The sequence below is a fragment of the Choloepus didactylus genome, chromosome 3 (assembly GCF_015220235.1).
Source record: "Choloepus didactylus isolate mChoDid1 chromosome 3, mChoDid1.pri, whole genome shotgun sequence".
Classification (NCBI taxonomy): domain Eukaryota; kingdom Metazoa; phylum Chordata; class Mammalia; order Pilosa; family Megalonychidae; genus Choloepus; species Choloepus didactylus.
Window position 1 is genome coordinate 52,123,610 of NC_051309.1, and position 20,020 is coordinate 52,143,629.

The 20,020-nt window shown below is 40.3% G+C and overlaps 2 protein-coding genes across 8 annotated transcripts in view; both read right to left on the reverse strand.

The window, feature by feature from the left end:
• The window catches only part of TXK (TXK tyrosine kinase), a 79,773-nt gene extending 64,620 nt beyond the window's left edge, over window positions 1-15,153 (reverse strand). For 2 of the 5 annotated variants that reach the window (XM_037829753.1, XM_037829749.1), the window contains exons 1-5: window positions 15,062-15,153; window positions 9,112-9,198; window positions 2,505-2,559; window positions 1,373-1,475; window positions 484-689 (exon numbers count right to left, since the gene is read on the reverse strand). In XM_037829753.1, coding sequence (XP_037685681.1) covers window positions 484-689; window positions 1,373-1,475; window positions 2,505-2,559; window positions 9,112-9,142 — 395 coding nt within the window. In that variant the 5' untranslated portion in view covers window positions 9,143-9,198; window positions 15,062-15,153. Of the gene's footprint in view, window positions 1-483; window positions 690-1,372; window positions 1,476-2,504; window positions 3,066-9,111; window positions 9,199-15,061 lie in introns of those variants that run through there. The other 3 variants (XM_037829750.1, XM_037829752.1, XM_037829751.1) reach the window with 3 other exon arrangements.
• Window positions 15,154-16,208: 1,055 nt separating this feature from the next.
• TEC (tec protein tyrosine kinase) overlaps window positions 16,209-20,020 on the reverse strand; it is a 121,598-nt gene continuing 117,786 nt past the window's right edge. For all 3 annotated transcript variants that reach the window (XM_037829755.1, XM_037829756.1, XM_037829754.1), the window contains exons 17-19: window positions 19,339-19,457; window positions 19,095-19,252; window positions 16,209-17,898 (exon numbers count right to left, since the gene is read on the reverse strand). In XM_037829755.1, coding sequence (XP_037685683.1) covers window positions 17,815-17,898; window positions 19,095-19,252; window positions 19,339-19,457 — 361 coding nt within the window. In that variant the 3' untranslated portion in view covers window positions 16,209-17,814. The remainder of the gene's footprint in view (window positions 17,899-19,094; window positions 19,253-19,338; window positions 19,458-20,020) is intronic.

A 20,020-nucleotide genomic window follows, 5' to 3' on the forward strand; every position in this document is an offset into this window, starting at 1 on the left:
ATGGAATATTATTCAGCCATAAAAGGGATGATGTTCTGATGCATGCTACAACATGGATAAACCCTGAAGACATGTTGAGTGAAATAAACCAGACATAAAAAGACAAATATTACATGATCTTGCGTATATGAAATGCTTAGAAGAAGCAAACTTCACAGGACATCAGGGGCTGGGGATGAGGCAGGGAGGAGAAGAGGGAGCTATTGCTGAATGGGTGCAGAGTTTCTTTTTGAGGTGCTGAAAATTTTGGGGTAATGGATATTGGTAATACTGTGAAGGTAATTAATATTACTGAACTGTACACTCGAAAGTGGATAAAACGGGAAATTTGAGTTGCATATATAGATATATTACTAAAATTAAAAGTTTTTAAAAAGTACACAGAAGCGAGTGAAACTTTTCACTCAGTTTTCAAAATTGTGTAACAAATGTGAAGAAAAAAAGAAAGTAGGAATTTGATAAGGAGTGAGACACTGGTCTTACCCCAAACGGTCCCTTGCCTTCCACCAGTGAGGATTATACTTCTCCAATATCAGATATTCTTCTGCTCTCTTTAACATTAAGTTACAGGGTTCTCTGGGCAGAAAGTCATAAAGTGCCTTGACTCGGATCTTCTCTTCAGCAACCTCAGAGGGTGGGAGGGGAGGCAGTGGCTTGCGTTTTGATGGCTGCCCCCAGCTCCTGTTGTGCTGTAGAAACCAAGGAGTGAGTTGTTTTACTCTCATTTTAGTAACTTTTATTTAAAAAGAATAGGATGTAGTATATTTGCCTGCTGCATCACTTCTCTCATCTAGCAGCACCAAGGCTGAAGGCAGGGTGAGATAAAGTAGGAAATGACTAACTAGAAATCAAACAGTTTTGGAGCAAGCAACACAGTCACCATTTGTAAATTTTTTATCTCATCTGTGCTCTTGGCAGCATTGCATTGATTTTTTTTATGTCACAATTCTTAAAAGATGATTTACTCCTCAACACTTTTGCTTTGTTTTAAGGACTTTTCTCGTGACAGAATAAAAACAGTCCTTCCATTTCATCTGCCATGAGCTTGTGTTTGGTTTTATCACACATCCTAGGAAGTCATTCTCAACCCTGAAATGAAACTAACCCTGGCTTCAAAATGGGTTTTTTCCCCATTCTTTTTCCAGTTTTAAGTTCTGCCTTTGATTATAGCAGAGGAGGCTATTTTAACTGGTATTTTTTCCCTCTTTCACTTTCTTCTAGAACATTTATTCACTAAATAGTTATTGAGCATTTATTATGTGCCAAACATGGTACTAGGTTCTGAGCATGGCCACAAACATTACTTCACAGAGCATAGACCCCAAAGAAACAACCTTTTCCTGCCCTTCTCCCCCATCAAAGTGATACTCACTTGCTTCTTACTTGGCAACTCGCTGAACCATGGCCTAGGATGCTGAGGGTATTTTTCAGAAAGTTCTTCATCTTTGCTCAGGCTTATTTGTGTTCTTACTTGTCTGATATTGAAAACAAATCATATCACATATGAATATTTGTATCAAGGCTGTCTATAAATCCACCAGATTATCACAAAATTAGCAGAAAAACTAAGGCCTCTTTCCAACTACTTTGTTATTTAGAAGGTTTCGTAACTCCATTTCCTTGGGCAACTGACTAGCTCTAAGAACGTAATTTTACTTATCTGGGAACTAGAGGTACTAAGCCCATATAGAGTTGTTATGAAATAAAATTGAGGAAACGTATCACATGCCCAGTACACAGTCTGGTGAATAGCAGGGGCATACAATTATAATCACTATGATGAATGTACTTAATTACTGAATTGCACTGTCAAGCACCTTCCTTATTATATTACATGAGTCACCTCATTTAATGGTATCTATTGTTGTAAGTAGACATAGTGTAGTGCTTAAGAATATGACTTTGAATCCCAGGGCCACTAACTCATACTGTAGCCTTGGGAAGCAGTGTAAACTCTCTAAGCCTCAGTTTCCTCTTCCGTAAAATAGTGATCATAAAACAAACCAACAAAACCATAGGTTGTTTTGAGAGTTACATGAGTTGATAAACATAAATCTCTTAGCACAGTGTCTGACATGTAGGAAGATCCTATTAAGAGTTACCTATTACTATTATCATGGTGCCATGAATTTCATCCTATACGATCATGATATATTGGGCACCAAAGTGTAAGACACACTGATAGTTTGGGGGAGATACTCAGATGAGTAAGACAGGATCCTTGCCCTTAAAGGTAACCATTGGAGTGCAACACAGACATATAAATGATACACATAAAATAATTACTAACAAGAGAACAAAGTCATGTGCTGTGGAAACACAATGGAAGAAGGAATTAATTCCAAGATGATCAAGGAAGAATCACAGAAGACCTGACATATGATACCTCTTCCTTTAATGGATGGGTATTCAACAGAGAGAAAACGCATGAAGAATTTCCCAGGCAGAGGGAACGGCACACACAAAGGGGAAATTTGATAGATAACCCTTGAAAGTGGACTTACCGTTTCTGCACTGAACAGCAGCAGCAGCAACAGAAAATCGACTGAATGGTATTATCTGAAAAGCAGATCATTCTCAGCTGTTAGAAAGCCATGAGTCCATAGCATCAGATACATGAGGCTGGTGGAGCTATTCCAAAAGAGGAAGTCCCTAAGGGCAGTGTGATGTGAATTATTATATAGCATGTGAAAACTCTTGACCGTACCCTCTTTAACTAGTAGAAGATGAAGAATCGTCACTAAAACAAAAATGAGTTACTGGCACCCCAGCCAATGTGGTTTCCCTTCTCAGGCTCTTCTCCCCAGGTCTGGTTTATGCATTTCCTCAGTCTGTGAAGACGAATGACCACTACATTCTTTTTCACCTTGATCAGGGCTAATGTCAGCTAACAAATATGCCAAAGAATATAGTTCCAAAAACAATATTCTCCTAGGAAATCTGTTGGTGAGGATTTTGAATTAGGTCCATCACATTTCTTTTCAAAAAACAAATGATATAATTTTTTGGCTCTCAGCGTTTTTATGACTTAAGTCCAAATATAACCTGAATGTCTAAAGAAAGAAAGAATTAGTAAATCTAGGTCATGCTTACACTTTTATTGTCAAGCTTGATCCTTGTTTGATTTAAATTAGATGATTTGTCAGCTATGTGGTTGACTCTATTTTGGATAAGTCCCTTTACTTCTCCGAGTCTCAGTTTTTCCACCTGAAAAAATGAAGTAATAAGACCTAGCCCTTTGAGAAGCCTTACAGGGTAGAGGTTAATCTCTAGTTTTGTGACTTTGGAAAAGTTGCTTAACTGTCTGTGCTTCAGTTTCCTCATCTGTAAAATGGGAATAATAGGATACTTACCAGGTAAGGTTGTTGTGAGGATTAATTGAATTGATTCATGTAAAACTCCTAGAACAATATCAGGTATACAGTAAGAGGGCAGTCAGTAATACCTATTATTATTATAGGATTGTTGTGAACATTAAATATGGTACCATATTTAAAGTCCCTGGATCATGGATCATAGAAAAGTCAGGATCCCACCTGGAATCAGAAGACACACTTAAATTAGGACCAGGCCTGAGCTACTTCTTCCTCTGTCAGCTGATGGGAAACCCGCATGTGGCCAGTGGAGTGGGTTGAAAGGGGATGCAGAAAGAGCTTCTATGTGAATGTCATCTTCCCATGAAACTTTCTTGTGCCTTCTGTATCTTCTGGGGCCCACTTTGTATATAACACTTCTTTTATATGATGGATTACTGCTTTGCATTCCAGCTTTATGGTTCAGTGAATCAGATCACACTCAGCTCATGGGATGCAGTTTAGGTCACATGGATATTTCATGATCAAAGGTCAAGCACTTATTCTCTACCAGTAGCAAGCCAGGAGCCACTTTTCAAATGGAAAATAGTTATCAGCACAGGGTCAAGACGTTACTCTTAAATTCCTGGGTGTTTGTGCTGCAATCCTTATTTCGGGTCTTGCCAATGACTCCATACAGCTAGCATCTTGCCCTCCATTTGCATTTCAACACAAGCCACCACCACTGATAATTTGAGTAACTGGTATTGAGTTACTTCCCCCAGCAAAAAGGTTATCCCTATTCTCCTAAATATATGACAAATAAATCCAGATCCAATTTGGAATCTGTTTTATAGAACTACTTGCAATACCAATAACTATTATTTGGAGTCCCAAATAATACATGACATACTCAAATTAGAATAATTTACAAGGAGCTTATTTAGAAAGGGACTAATTACAAAAGTGTAGCTAGGATGTAAGGAAACCACAAGGGATGTGCAGGAAACAGGCTAGCAATAGTGGAGCTGTCACCAACCCTAGGGCCGAAAGGACTCGGAAGGAGAGAGAAAGTCCTGTAGAGCAGAGGCCACTTTGAGAGAAGTGATCAAATCCTCTTGAGGAACACATCTAGCTCAAGGCACCTCATTACAATTTTCTTCTGGGACTCCCCATGGGCTTAATCCAACCAGAATTCAGAGGGCTTGGGAGCATGTTGAACTAATCATTATAGATTACCTTTCCAAATAGAAACCAGGGCAGAGAAGAATGAATGCCAAGAGACGGGGATTGCTGGGCCATCTTGGTGGCTGGTTACCATATATTAATCCCTTGCAAGTCATCCTTTCAGGGTAGAGTAAGATGCAGAAGAATAAAGAGCTGATCTGATGGGGTGAATAGAAAATACCCAGCACAGCAATCAATACATATTAGTTCTTTTCTGTTCCTATAAGCCCAAACCTAGATTCATGTATTATTAAGTCCTTGCCCTTCCCTGATTCAGACATTACCATTGCTCAGTCTTGGGACAGACTGGTGGTCCATTGGTAAACTCATCTGTCACCTGGAGATCCAGGCAAGGACTCAGCTTTGCTCTCATCGCCATTCCCACAGAAACTTCCAGCACACAGAAACTACCCATTTTCCAAATCCATTGCAAGGTTTATTTCTGAAGACAGAAATAAGATAAATTGCTGATTCCCAACAATCTGCACTACATCACATATTATTCAGTTTTAGGATTTCAGTTTCTTCTAATTGTCAACTTTCATTGGGTAGCGTCTTCAGGAGCAAATTGCCAAAAACATCCTCCTCATAAAGATGGTACATTAGTACTTTGAGTGCTCCGTCTCCTTTGGAGGGAGTGATTCTAATTGACATTCTTAATTTACTCCAGTGTTGTTTTAGAGCCCCACATAGATTATATCTATTCAGGCCAGAGGATGCAAAGACAAATGTAGGTTAAGGTAGGGGTGAAGTGGATTCGATTATGGTGTAGATTGTGGCAATATCCTGTGCCTAAGCCCCACTTACAGGTATTCAAATGCATAATTTTTAAAATACTCTCTCCTATATCATCATTTTTTTTCTCTCTCTACTGGATCATTCATATCAGCATACAAATAAACTGCTACACTTCACGTATTAAAATCAAAACAAAATAAAGCAAACTACTCCTGATCTCACTTTCTCTATCAATCTTGCTCTCCTTTATAGTAAATTCTTTCAAAGGAGTTGTCTTTACTTGCTGTGTCCAATTCCTCTCCTCCCATTCTCTCTTAACCCATTCCAGTCAGGCTTTTGTCTCTACCACCTCCCCCAAACTGTTCTTAGGGTCACAGTGACCTCCACACAGCTAAATCCAGCGGTCATTCTATGTGCTCATTTTACTCAGCTTCTCAGCAGCATTTGATGCTCTGTCCCCTTGGTTTTCCTCCTACCACAGTGGCTGCTCCTTATCAGTTGTATATATGTTGCTACAATAAAAAGTTATATATATGTACACACACACACATGCACAGAGTCACCGCTTTTCCTCATCTTTTCTGGTACTACCCTGGTCCAAGCCACCATCATCTCATCTCCATTACAGCAGTAGCCTCCTAACTTCTACCTGCTTCTACCCTTGTCTCTCTATAGTTTTCTGTCAGCACAGTAGCCAGAGTAGTTAATTTAAAACCTATGTCAGATCATATTACTCTTTGTCTCAAAACCTCATTTCACTCAGAGTTAAAGGGAAATTTCTTACAATAGCCTATAAAACCCTCTGTGATCTGACTTCCTCCTACCTCTTGTCTTCTCTCCGTCCAATACTCTCTCTCTTACTGACTCCACTCCAACCACACTGCCCTCCTGGCAGCTTTGGGCATGTCAGACCTGCACCTTAGGTTCATGTCTTTTGTTTTGCCTAGGGCACTGTTTCCAAGTATATATATACTTAACTCCCTCATTTTATTCAAGTCTTTGCTCAAATATCAATTTCTCAATGAAAAGTAACCTAATCAATTATTACTGCCATCTGTACTCCCTTACTCGGGGATTCCTTACTTTGCTCTACTTTTTTTTCGTATGTCTCACCTCCTAACATACTATGCAATTTATTTATTTATCATGTTTTTATTGTCTGTCTGTCACACTAGAATGTAAACAGGGATCTTCATCTGTTTTGTTCACAGTTATATCCCAAGAGACTACAACAGTTTTGACACATAATACATGCTCAACAACAAATATTTGTTGAGTGAATAACAAATATTTAAATGAATTGGTTTGAAGGGGCACCAAGTTATCAGCTTGCTCAGAGCACCCACCTGTCTTGATTCAGTCCTATTGGGTTATACAAGTTATGCAAGCAATGTCTGGAAACAGAACCAGCAGGTGCAATGGGAAGCAGTGAACAACATGAATGGGAAGATAAGATTAGACTATGGAAATGCTTGAAATAAGGGAAAATACGATCTTGAGTGCTGATGTAGTAGGGAGTCTTATCAGGCACTGAAGAAGGAGAACAAGTTGGCCACAGGCCAAAGTAGAGAAAACTCTGTGCTCAGCCTAGAAACCTTTGTAAGACAGTCTAGCAGGTGAGCTATGAGCATCTATGGCTTCGTGTTTTAATATAATTAAAACCATTTAATATTTATCAAAGACAAGAAGTGCTTATAGTGCTCACTTTACTCTTTATTATCACTGTGTGTTATCTCATTCTCTATATTTTTTGTATGCTGGAAATATTTCAGAACTAAGATTCATCAGTTTAAATTGGTAGGTCTAAGGTTAGAGAGTTATGTTCCTGTTCTAGGACTGATAACTTTTTACAGGTACATGATTTTTAGTGACAGAAGCAAAGGCTTTTCATTTCCCTAGTTCAGCTACTATCTTACCTTTTCCCCAACCAGAATCATCATCTCCCCCAAGACAACTATTCCATTGGCTCCCCTTTCCATTTTTCCCATGTCTGTGTATGAGTTCACCACAGAGATCTTGGATTCTTCCTGAGCCCCATCCTTTGTATCCAATCTGTAATCAATCTGTTCAGATTGTTTGGCTTTTTACTCATCCCTACTGCCATCAGCTAATCCAAGCCCCCATTAGCTCACACTTGTATTTCTGCATTAATTCATTTAATCATAGCAACAACCCTATAAAGTAGGTGCCATTGTACAGATGAGGTATCTGAACCACAGAGAGGTTCTTCCTTGCCAAGAGTCAAAGAGCTAGTGAGCAAAGTGTCACGTTTTGAGCCCAGGCAGTCTGACCCAGAGTCTTTGCCCCTAACCTTTATGCAGTCCATTTACTCAGTGACTGAATGAACTGGCCAAATTCCCTGCCTCTGAGCTCTCCTCTCCCCTTCAATTCATTCTATGTACTCATTTCCCTAAAACTCTGAACATGCTCTTCATGTTCAGCATCTAAAAAGACTCCCTGAAACAGATGGCAGCAAGGTCCCTTATTTTCAAGGCCTTCTGTAATCTCGCCTACCTCACCCCCACTTTTATTGTCACCAATTCCTATTGTACCAGCTTATCCCATTGGCTCTATTCTTAGAGACACTTTACACATTTCTGCCCCTGGTTTGAAAAGAACTTCCCCACCCATTGAAAGCCACTCCATCTCTTCTTCTTTTAGGCTCCCCAAGCACTTGTGATCTGTCCTGCCCTGTGGTATTTAATTAGGTACCACCTTAGAAGCTCGTTCAAGTTTCTTTGTTATAGACTTCATCTCTTGAAGGGTTTCATAAAATTGGCCCTGTTGACATTTTGAACCAGATAATTCTTTATTGAGTGGGGGCTATGCTGAGTATTGTTGGATGTTGAGCAGCATCCCTGTCCTCTAACCACTAGATACCAATACTAGCCCTTCCCCACCCCAAAAATATTTCCAACACTGCCAAATGTCCCCTGGGGGCAAAATTACTCCCAGTTGAGAACCACTGAGGAAGCTTGTAAGCTCTTCGATTTCAGGGACTGCATTTTATACTTCCTTGTTTTCTCCATGGCATCAAGCCTTTGTGGCTAGCACCTAGCAAGAACTCAGTAGACAGCTGTTAATTAAGACCTCACCAATATCGACACCTTCAAATTACATCTGGGTTCTACTTTTCAGTTACTTGTTCTATCATGTGGTGTCTCAGAGCTCTATGCTGGCCACAGAGAAAGCTAGGTTGACCATGACCTTTTAATTAGAAGGAACTGCAAAGCTGAAGAAAGCTGAGCTTCCGGGGCTTTAGCTAACACTTGTGGTAGGTCATAAATCTAACCTTTTGTTCCAGGTATGTTAAAAAAAAAAAGACATCCAAGATCAAGAGGCAAACCATCAGATGCTAAATAAAATGGTTAAAAACTTTCTTGGGTTCAAAAAGATTTTTTTTCTGTATTAGATCAGCCTGGAGGTCAAGCAGGCTTTGGTGTTAGACCTGGAATCAAATCACTTCTCCATCATCTTTTAGCAAAACATGATCCTCAGGCACCTCTTGTGTAAAATGCAGGTAATAATACCCATCTCCTAAAAAGGCAGTTCCCCACCTCTACCAACAATGTGTTTACCATATGCCAGGCACCAAACTAAGATCCTTAGAGATATCAACATTGAAGAGGTCCTATTTTCATCCCCATTTTACAAATGAAGAAACTGAGTCAGAGAGGTTCAGTAATTTGTCCAAAGTCACATGGTTGAAAAGCAGCTGAGCTAGAATTCAAGGCCAGGGAGTTTGCCTGAGAATACAGGCATAAGCATAAAACTATCCTTGTGGGTGAGAAGACGAAATAAATAGCAGAGGCAAAGCACCTAGAACATATCGGTTACTCAGTTACTCTCCAACCTTTTTCCTCACTCAGTTCCATATCATTCATTCAGCAAGTCTTTACTGAGAACACACAGGATACAGGCAGAAGATGTGGTTTTCCCTCTGAAGACAAAACAGGAGAAAAGGCAAAGTAAGCCAAGGCTGATCGTTAGCCCCACTCTATTCTGAGCCCTGAAAATAGATAAATGTTCCCTCCATTTGGTGCTCTGGTGAGCTTTCTCTCCAGAGAAAAAAGCTCAGGAGAGATTCTGAAACTTACTCTCTGTAAGGTGTAAATGGCTGATGTAACTGTAAACATGTTGTACCATGGAACTTCTTCTAGAGGCATTTACATGTTTAAGGATGGCACCTTGAATTGTTAAATACATAAAGCTTTATTTAAAAAAATTAATTTTTTATTTTGAAATAATTTCAAACTTACAGGACAGTTTCAAAAATAATATAAAACCCATACAGAGAACTCCAACATACACTCACCTGGGAACCCAGATTCACCAACTTTTAACATTTTACCACATTTGCTGTATCATGCTATCTATCTATCTATCTATCTATCTATCTATCTATCTATCATCTATTTTATCTATTTTCTAAACATTTGAGAGTAGGTTGTATATATCATGCTTCTTGAACACTTAACATGCCCATGTATATTTCCTAAGAACAAGAAACGAACATACATAGAACTTCGAAAGTGAAATTGCTATCAGTCAGCAGGCCGGAATGATATCTGGGGTCTAGGAAAGGCTTTCTCCAGCTCCCACACAACAATACGTAGCTACACACCTGACATATTTAAGCAGAGTGGATTAAAGCCCATTGACATTCCCCTTGATTACCTTTACCCTCTTCTGCAGCCTGGGATTTAGGAGGAAGCCTTTTCAAAAATACTTGTCATTCTTCTTGACTCACTAGCAAAGAAAATTGCCGTCAAATACAAAAGTACGGACCTAACTTGCCGGTACTTTAATCATAAGGTTTTCTTCTAAAGAGCAGTTAGCAGCTGTGAACAGGGAGGCCGACGTCTGCCTAATTTACTGGTGCACCCCTCCTTCCCAGCACAGTTGTTTGCAAAACGTTGGTGCCCAACAAATAATTGTTGAGTAAATAAAAGACAAACCATGAGAGTCTAACAGCTCCCTGGTGCTCCTTGTTTGACATGATTTTCCAAGGCACTAGATAGGTTTATTTATAGATATTGGACCAAAACTCATTCCAAAGCAAATATCAATCATTATTTGATTCCTGACCATTTTCAGTTTACAGCATCACAGGTCTTCCATGTGAGTAAGTAAACAGCTGCCTTCCACATGCATGCTGTGATTACAGTAGAAAATTCCTGAATCATTTTGCTGAGTTTTGCTGATTAACCTGCAGAGAAAGCTCATTTGCTCCTTTGAAAAGTCCCCAGTTTAGGCAGAAGTTCATGCATATTAACAGCCTCTGCCAGAAAGACTAGAATACCCCAGAGATGGGCAATGACTATTTGCCTGCTGGAAAGACATGTGGTGATCTTCAGGGGTTGAGGATTATCTCAGGAAGGAGCCGGAGCCTCCTTTCCCAAGACATAAATCCATGCTGTTCTGCTTCTTATCCATCAGCAAATATCTTTAATTATATGCCGTGTGTCAGCAAATCAGGAAAAGGGCATTGTATCCCGATGTAATCCCTGTGACCTTTAGGAGCCGGCACGTCTCTCATGGGTTAGGCGGTGGACCCTCTAGGTTTTGTCTGGTATGTGTGTTCTGTCCTGGAAAGTCTCTCCTCCCCTTCTCTAATCTGGGTAAGGCTTATTAGCATTCCCTCACCTCCAGGGGTTCGCGGCAACTACAGGGCTCTGTTTCGGAACGTGTTTCCACCAGGGGGCGCTGGAAGGGAGCAAATGTAAGAAGTGAGCACCATTTCCCAGGGCAGTTCCTAAGTCACCTTTCAGCACAGCGAATAAATGAAATAGATGAAAAGCTGCTGACTGTCTGGGAAGCAAAGTTGGTGTTGTGCCCTCCACGTCTAATGTTTTGAGGTTTACATCCGTGTAATCTCGCGTTCATCCTTTGGCATTCCAATTCTGAGACTGATTTTGAATCAACGCCTCAAGTGAAATTCACTCCTACTGAATCAGGTCATAATAACTGGCAGAAGGCTGGTGATTTTTATCTGAAAGCATGAAAAGCTGCCTTGAGTCAAAGACCGGCCTGTCTCCCAATGCAACTGCAGCAGGTTCTGGTTTTAAAACAAGGATTCTCGGGTATGGGCTGTGTTGCATTTGCAGATAAAAGACCACGGGGAGTTGGAAAGACACGAAAACTTGTGGTTTGGAAAAAATGACTCTAGGATGATAAAGCCAATTCTATAGGTTGGCTACAATGTGCCTTGTTTTTTTCTAGAAATGTATAGAAAGGCCAAAATTCCTCATTCCCCAGCCATAACTTCCTACAACTAGATCCATTTCTTAAGGGCTTTTCAAAACAGGCACATTTTAGTTGAGTTAACCCAGATTATCTGGAAGGAATGACACATTAGCTAGTTTTTCTTTCACATAGATTTCTCCCTCTGACAGGTCATTAAAAAAGACTTCCCAGATGCTAAATCAAGAACCCACACCCAGGAGGAAAAAAGAAAAGGTGATACGTTGACTTTCTCATAGACAATTTTATTCCATTCAGAAGATTATCCTTTATTCTGAGATTTTGCCAGGCAACCAGGAGAAGCAGTGTTCCCGGCATTAAGAGGGTACAGAAAGGAAAGTTACTCAAAACTTTTTTCCAGCATCCTGAAGATTTTGTTTGTTTTATGCAGGAATTTCATTTCTTCCCCTTAATGAGCTGATGTGAGCTAGACTTCGCAGTCTTCTTGCACACAATTCTCCCCTCTCCCAGATCTCAGAGTATTTCCTAGAACACTGTTCTCTGTGAGCTCAGAGTTCATGACAAGCTCAGAGATAACACACCCAAGACATCTGGCCATGGACAGCCCAGCCTGCGATGCAAAGAAGTGCTTGGCCACAGGACCTGCTGGTACCGCTGGCGCTGGGCCGGAAGCTGTGCTCACGGGGTGGCTGGATGATGCAGGGGCAGGTGGGCCTAACAGCGGTGGTTACAAATGGTGGCTGCAGTCATCACTATTACTACAGACTTTAGGCAGTTGTGGGGGGTGGGGGGTTGGGGGTAAGTGAAATGACTTAAAGACAAAATCAAAGACACATGTTAGTCTGCATTGAGTCTAATTTTGAGAAAGGGGATCAGCTCCAGCCTAAGGCAAAATGGTTGTGAAAGTGGCCATGTTTGTTTTTGGTCCGTGGGCCTCCCTGCTTTTGCCATTGAATTAGTTATTGTATTGTTATATAACAAATTATCCCAACACTTGGCAGTTTAAAACATTTATTATCTCATAGTTGCTGTGGGTCAGAGTCTAGGCACGGCCAAGCTGAGTGTCTCTGGTTCAAGGTGTCCCATGAAGTTGAAGTCATGCTGGGCTGTGTGCATACTCAGGTTCGCCTGGAGCTGGAAAATTCACCTGCAAGCTCACACATGAGGCTGCTGGCAGGTCTTAGGGACTTGGATCCTCATCACATGGTGCTCCATGGGCTGCCTGAGTGTCTTCGGGACATGGCAGCTGGTGAACCCAGAGAGAGGGCGCACCTCTTTTTGTAACCTCATCTCAGAGGTGACATTCCATCACTTTTGTCATGTCCTATTGTGGGAAGTGAGTTACTAGAACCAGTTCATATGCAAGAAGAAAGAGGGCACAGAAGTGTGAATGGCACAAGGGCATGAATTGCTCCAGGAGGTCATGGGGCATATCTTAGAGGCTACCCTCCTTCCCTTCATATTAGTAATAGAAGATATCGTCCAATTAACCTAGCATCAGGGATCAAATGCGTAGGAATCAAATACAATAAAGAAGAAGAAAGGCTTTGAAAACAGAGTGACCCTAGGAAGGTAGTGTGATCAACAGTAAAATGGCAGAACCTCATCCCAGATCAAATTATGGAGAACAAAAAAATCAGCATTTTAACAGCATCCCAGGCATGCCTTATGCACACTAAGATGTAAGAACCACTCATATAAATTATTTTTCTTCCTTCTATGTTACAAACTGGAAAGAGAAGAAAAAGCTGGAGAAATTAGGTGAAAATGGAGTGGAGGGGAAGAAAAAGTGAACTTTTCTAACCCTCAACTCCCCTATCTGGGCTCTGTCCAGTAGCTCCACTGGGCAGGGTCTGTTCTCAGGGCAACTGTTAGTTGGTGAAAACACAATAATAATAAAGTTTCACAAACTGAACCTCAATGGAGTAGTGCCCTTATACTCCACTCAGGCTTTACCCCGCATCTAGCATGATCAATAGCCCACCTTCCTGCCCTACCACAGCCCATGAACCCCAGACTTCTATGGCAAGGTGGGGGGGTGGAGGGGGGTGGTGAGGAGAGCAAATGGATATTTCAAGAGGTCCCTGAATCTATAGGCTCTCTGTAGCTTGACAAACTAGGAATATGTTTTACATATATGTTTTCTTATTTATCAAGTATATACATATACTCTTGTGACAAGTAAAATATAAATTCATTTTTAAGATATTCCTGGATTCATAGTTTCAACTTGCCAGTCCTTAAAACAACAAATGTGTTTGGCAAATATCTCTGGACTGCCAAACATGTATGCACATTTTTGATTAGCAGTAATTCACCTTGATAATATTGCTGGAACTTCTACTCATCAACAGTAAACACTCATTGTTTAACACAGAAGAAAATGGAGCCATGTCTAGCTGCAAATTACAACAAAAGAAAACAGGTGATTCTTGCCATCAAATCAAAGTATTAGAAACTGGAAGGGACAGTGAGATTTCATCAAATCCATCCTTTTCCATGACAGAAAGAATGATCCTCAAAATATCTCCTCCAATAAGTAGTTTCTTATTTAATCATTTGGGTAATCTACTCTTTATCAAAACCCTCACAATTATTCATTTTATATATAACTGAATCCTTCCTGTTATAATTTACAAGCTTTTCTCTAGTTCTGACCTCAGGGGAAATGAAGAACAGATGCTCAGCATAGCTTTTAATATTTAAAGGTTCTTATGAAGGCACTGCTCAGCTGGAGGGAGTGCACAGGTTGCTGGGTTTAATTTTTTCTGCTTTGTTTTGCTAGGCCTCTATTTTTAAAACTGTTTTTATCTATGACAGGATCAAGGTTGTAAATTATATCCAGGTCAACACAACTGGAATAACTTTGTTTACTTTTCACAAATTCTACCAAGTGTCAGGTTCTCTGAGGCGGTTTAAACAGATAACATTTTTTAAATTACAATCAATTTTTCCTAATGCCACCTAAAAATCATAAATGGAAAAAGTTGTCTTTGTTAGCTGACCTTTGATTGCTTTGAACTGGTATGACAGCTTTGTTGAAACTTGGTTCCACAGTCATGCAGAAATAAAATTAAAAGACAGTATTTGACAGTATTTTCCTTCCCTATTTTTGAATTATTTTCATGATAAAGCCCTTACCTCTGAGAACTAAAATTGCACATGGAGCTAAATAGTATTCCAAAGTATCTGAAAAATTAACTTCATATGGCACCTGTAATTCTCAACCTGTTTGTTTACAATATCTTGTTGGGAAGTGGGCAAAAAAGGGAGTCACTATTTTATAGATGGTAACCTGACGTAACACTATAAAATATCACTCTAAAATCAGTTTTCAAATTGATTGCATTTCTACACACACAAATAGATTTAACAAACAAAACTGTTTTTGTTTGTATTCTTTTGTGTTCTCAATGCTGAATGGTCACCAAAAAGCAACTACATTACCACAAAACGTTATTTAAATAATGCTGTCACAACATCTGGGGAAATTATCTTCAAAATTTCACAAAGCCTGTGCCTCAGGAAAAACAACTTCCTTTTTCAAGAATAAGTAACACACCCAACTGAAAATAAATGGCAAAGCCCATCTTACTTACAGGTGGAAAGAATCATGGCTGCACTTCGGCAGAGAGTACACAAAACAAGTCTTCAGTTCTTCAGCAGTGCTCAAGGCACAAAAACACTCACGTCTTTCAACCGAAATCATAGCTCACCCAAGGCGTTTCTTATGGGCAAAGTTAACCCCACCTATTTTCCTGTTCTGAAACCTCAGAGAAATGTGTGAATGACAACCTAGTGGCCTATAAAAGAAAGCTCAAAAAAGCGTATCTAGAGCTCCAGGATGGCTGCTGTTAGTTCCTCGTTCCCAAATGACCCTGGATGACTCTGGCAATAAACATTTTTTAAAAATCACATTTTAGGGTAGAAGGGACCTTAAAAATCATCAAGGCAAATTGCCCTCCTTCAACAGAAGAGGAAATGGAGGCACAGATAGGATTAGGGACTTGCCCAAGACCACACAATTAGTCGTAGAAGCAGAATTAGATTGTAGGTTTTTGAGTACAGAGTCTAGAATGTTCTTTCTTTTCCCACTCGGTATTGACATTTCTGGGACTTTCTTAGGAAACTTGATTATGTGGGGGAGAAAAACCAATCTAATAATACAACTAAAAGGTGACTGGAGCATGGCCCAAAATACAAAAGCAATATCAACAATAAAAAATCCACTTGAGAGTTTCACTTACTCCATTGGAGAACATAACCAAAAAGTAACAATTTAAGGGAACAACTTTAATAAAGACACAGAATATTCACATTTCCTTTCCAATTTCCTGCCTTGTAAATTAAGATCCCTTTAGTTTTCTAGGCTGATTCTTCTATTTTTACTTCACCTTTTGCCATAGCTATGCCTTCATATAAACACTTAAAAAAAAAATACTTTTTTGTGACTTTAAATTAAAGATTTTTGAAGAAAATGTTTCCAAACATTGCCAGTTATCAGCTATCTTGTTTTCCCAGCAAAATTATACATGACTGTTAGGGCAGAAGGTATACCTTCTCCTTCATTATCTTCACCACCACCCAGCATCTAACACAGCTCCTCAAGGTAAAAAGGAAAGAATGGGGTGAAAAGGGGAGGGGTGGAGGTGAGGAAGGAGGGAGAAAAGTAAGCCAATGATATACAACATAGTGCGCTTATGACAAACTTCTTGAATGGTCTTCACTTGAGTTAAAGGGTGTGTATGTTTTGGGGATGGGAGTACAATTAAACAGGAAGCTAATGAGAAATGTAGCAAACAGATTGTGGCAAGAGTTGGGGCAAAAATTTTATTTTTTTCCACTGTACCATAGCCTTCAGCAGATAGGGAACCTGGTGCACAGACTGCAGACCGGCCCTCCCGGATCACAGTGAATTCACACTGCACACAGGAGAGAGCACACAGGAGAGGCCACAGCAGACCTCAGAGGAGCTGGGAACTCCCTGAAGGAAGTTCAAAACCAAAAATAATATGTTGGACCATAAATGGTCTCTGCTGTTGATGTTGAAAACTATATTTCTTTTCCCTGGGGCTCATAAGGAAAAGTCAGAAACCCACAAACTCACAGTAGGGTATGTAACAGACAATCTTGTGGATCTAGGAACCAAGTCCAAGCAGGCCTCCTGGACAACACGGGGAGGCTGCTCACCACACGACTCTCTCTTCTTCTCTGGATTCTGGTCTCTGCTTTACCTGAGCATCTGTTTCCTTGTCCTTTTTGTCCAGCAGCTTCCTCTGTATGATCACAGCTTGTGCTCTGCCATAACTTGAGCTTGCTCTTTGGTCTTACTTGCAGTAGGGCAGACTTTGTTGAGAACATCACCTGATCCTTCTGCCCCAGGACCCAGCACTCTAATGATATGTAGCATCTGAGCCCTGAAGTGGATTCTTGAGACTTAAAACCTTATTGATTTCCCCGACATCAATTTTCCACCTAATTCCAATTAGCTGTGGACAACAAGGGCAAGTTCACTTAGTCTAAACACATGCACTCTTGGAGGTTTTAAGCTGGACAGGCATCCCCAATACATCATCAGAGCAAAGAGGGGGCATTAGCAATAGAAGGGCCCAGGATTCTTACTCTTCAGCAGGGAATATTTGATCCCCAGGGGAAAAGCAAAGGACAGTAGTAAGACACAGTTTCTGGTCCTAAGAAGGTCAGTTCAGACATTACAGAATTGGAAGTTTCAATTAAAAGACAACTCATGTTTCTTATAAATATATAACTTTATATATTATATATATTTACAAGATATACAGCATACAAATATATTTCAATGTAATACTAAATCAGTCTTGAAAACACAGATGCTTTCAAAACAAAAAATAGATATTTATCTGCGGTGGGATCCTGATTCACCCAGAACCCATGTTCCAGATAAGCCCTAGAGCCAGATTACTGCAGAAGGCAGAGTGAGGAGAGGAGTCACTGGAACATGGTTCTCATGTCCTTCCCCTTTCCAAACACCCTGACCTTTCACTGGCACCAGCTAACCAGGCCCTGTGTACACCCCTAAAAAGGGCAAACCCTGGATTCTGGAGCCTGGTGCACAGTGGGCACTCCAGAGCCTGTGGAATGAACAAAAGTGAATGCTCTTAATCATGATCCCTAAGGCAGTATTTCCACAATCTGGAAAATTCAGTCATCATCTTAGGGCTACAGTTGGTCTGGAAGCAAATGCTTTTAGGTGTTTCCATTTTAGAAGTAAAACATTCCACACATCCAGGTGCTAAATAAATTAAAAATCAGCCACAAAGTGCCATTTCTTCTTTGTGCTTTGGAATCTGGGAGCCACTGGTCATATTACCACTTATCTTCCAAAAGTTTCTTCACACTCGACTAGTTCATCAATCGTGCGCAGCAAATCTTCAAAGGAAGGTCTTCCCTCCGGCTTCTACAATTACAAATCAATGAGAATCTGTGGGTTCCAGACTCCATTCCAAAAATAATTTCTCATTGCTCAAACTCACATAATGTGGCGTGCTAAAGTCAGGCACACAATACTGTGAACTGGAACGTGCAGGAATCTCTAAATGAGTCTGTCTCTACCCTAATCCATCCTGCATGTACAGCTGCTAGATTAGTCTTCCTGAAATACTGCTTTCACATCCCTATTCAAGAACTTAATAGAGTTCCTGGTTGCCTGCTAAATCAAGTCTTGCTAACTTGGAATGCCCTCTATAATGTACCCCTCCCTCACCCCTACTTACCAATTTCATTTCTAACAAAAAACCTCACATGGACCCTGTGCTCTAAGTCAAACCAATCTCCACACTCATAAACACACCATGTTTATTCCTGCCTCCCTACCACCACTTCCTGCCCAGAAGGCCACTGCTCATCCCATCGCTCTTGGGAGAGGTTATGGCAAATGACTGAGAGCACAGGCTTTGGAGGCAGACAGGCCCCAGCTGCTCAGCAGCTAACTGGTCTTGGGCCATTGTCAACTCCATGAGCCATGTTCCTCTCATCTACAGAGTGATGACAGTAAAAGTACTTATACCTCAAAGGGTTATTTTGTGAATTAAATCAGATTTTTAAAAATGTAAAGCACTTACTACAGTACCTAGCACTCAATATATATGAGCTAACATCATTATTATCTTTCAAAAGTCATTCCTGTGTCTAATCTCTTCTATGAGGTGACACTTCAACATGTGGGGAAGGAAAACTTCCAAAGACTGTGAGAAAAGAGACTTGGGGAAGTTGGGTTTAGAAAAAGAAACCTTCTCAGGTTAAAAAGAGGGACTGTACTTCAACCCTACAGGAAATCCACTGAAAGGAAAAGAGCTACTTCTCCAGGCTTATTCCCTGAGTCCCTAACTAAGGTGACTGTGGCAGGATTCCCACTTGGGTGTGGGAAGGAGCCTGAATTTACTAAGTTAATTATTAGCATTTTCCACTTCACATTCTTCTTCCCATCATCCAGAACAGAGCTGATAGGACTGACTTTCTACCTAGAGTTTAAAAAATCACCATGAAACATGCACCATCTCACTAAGGCTACAAAAACTGTACATTATCTATCTACTAAGCCCAGATCCCTAAATGTTTTAGAGACTCCAAATGAAAGCACAAAAATATTTATACCTCCTGCCAACACCTCAGCATCACCTCATACACGTATTTGGATGCCAGCTTTGGCTGGTAGAGTCGGTGTCCGCGAGTAACCATGGTTACCACTTCGTAGTTGGTATTTTTCTCAAAGGGCATTCTGCCTTCAGTGAATACTTCCCACATTAAAACACCTGAAGAAGGAAAAAGATTACCAAATGAAATAGCCAGCCTCTTCCTCCTCAGAGCAGTCTTGAGGAAACAAGGAAACGGGTCTTACCAAATGACCAGACATCTGACTTGCTGCTAAAGCGGCTGTAATTAAACACTTCAGGTGGACACCACTTCACAGGAAATTTAGCACCAGACGAGCTTGTGTACTGATCATCCAGAACATACCTAAAGTAAGACACACCATCAGGTTACACCCCAAGTTACAATCTGCACTTTGTACATGTTCTTTAATTTTTTTCTCTTTACTCAAAACACAATTGTCTTGGCTGAAGTCCAACAAGCATCCGGCTGAAGCTAAATGTTCACCCCTGTGGCCACGCCTGGTGATCTCCATCTTCCTCTCAGCTTTATTTAAGTGCATGAGATGGATGCATCATAACATTAGTATCTGCACTTTCATTTTTCTGTTTTTCTTTTATAAGGCAATAGAGGCAGAATGCAAAAAAAAAAAAAAAAAGTTTGCAATTTTTTTTCTGTAAGCAGATTTTGATTTTTAAACAAAATTTTGCCCAAATGTCCAATACATAAAATACCTACAGCAGAGTTGCTCTACAGGAAGTGGTGGAGATGGTTTATAGACCCACTGTGTGTGGCCACCACGATTCCATACTGCACAATTTGAAAAAGTAAACTGCTTGTGAAAATGCAAACTGCAAAATAATGTATGCAAATGGCAGCTATATATTTATATATCATGATATCTCCACATACTCGAAAACTCAATCCTA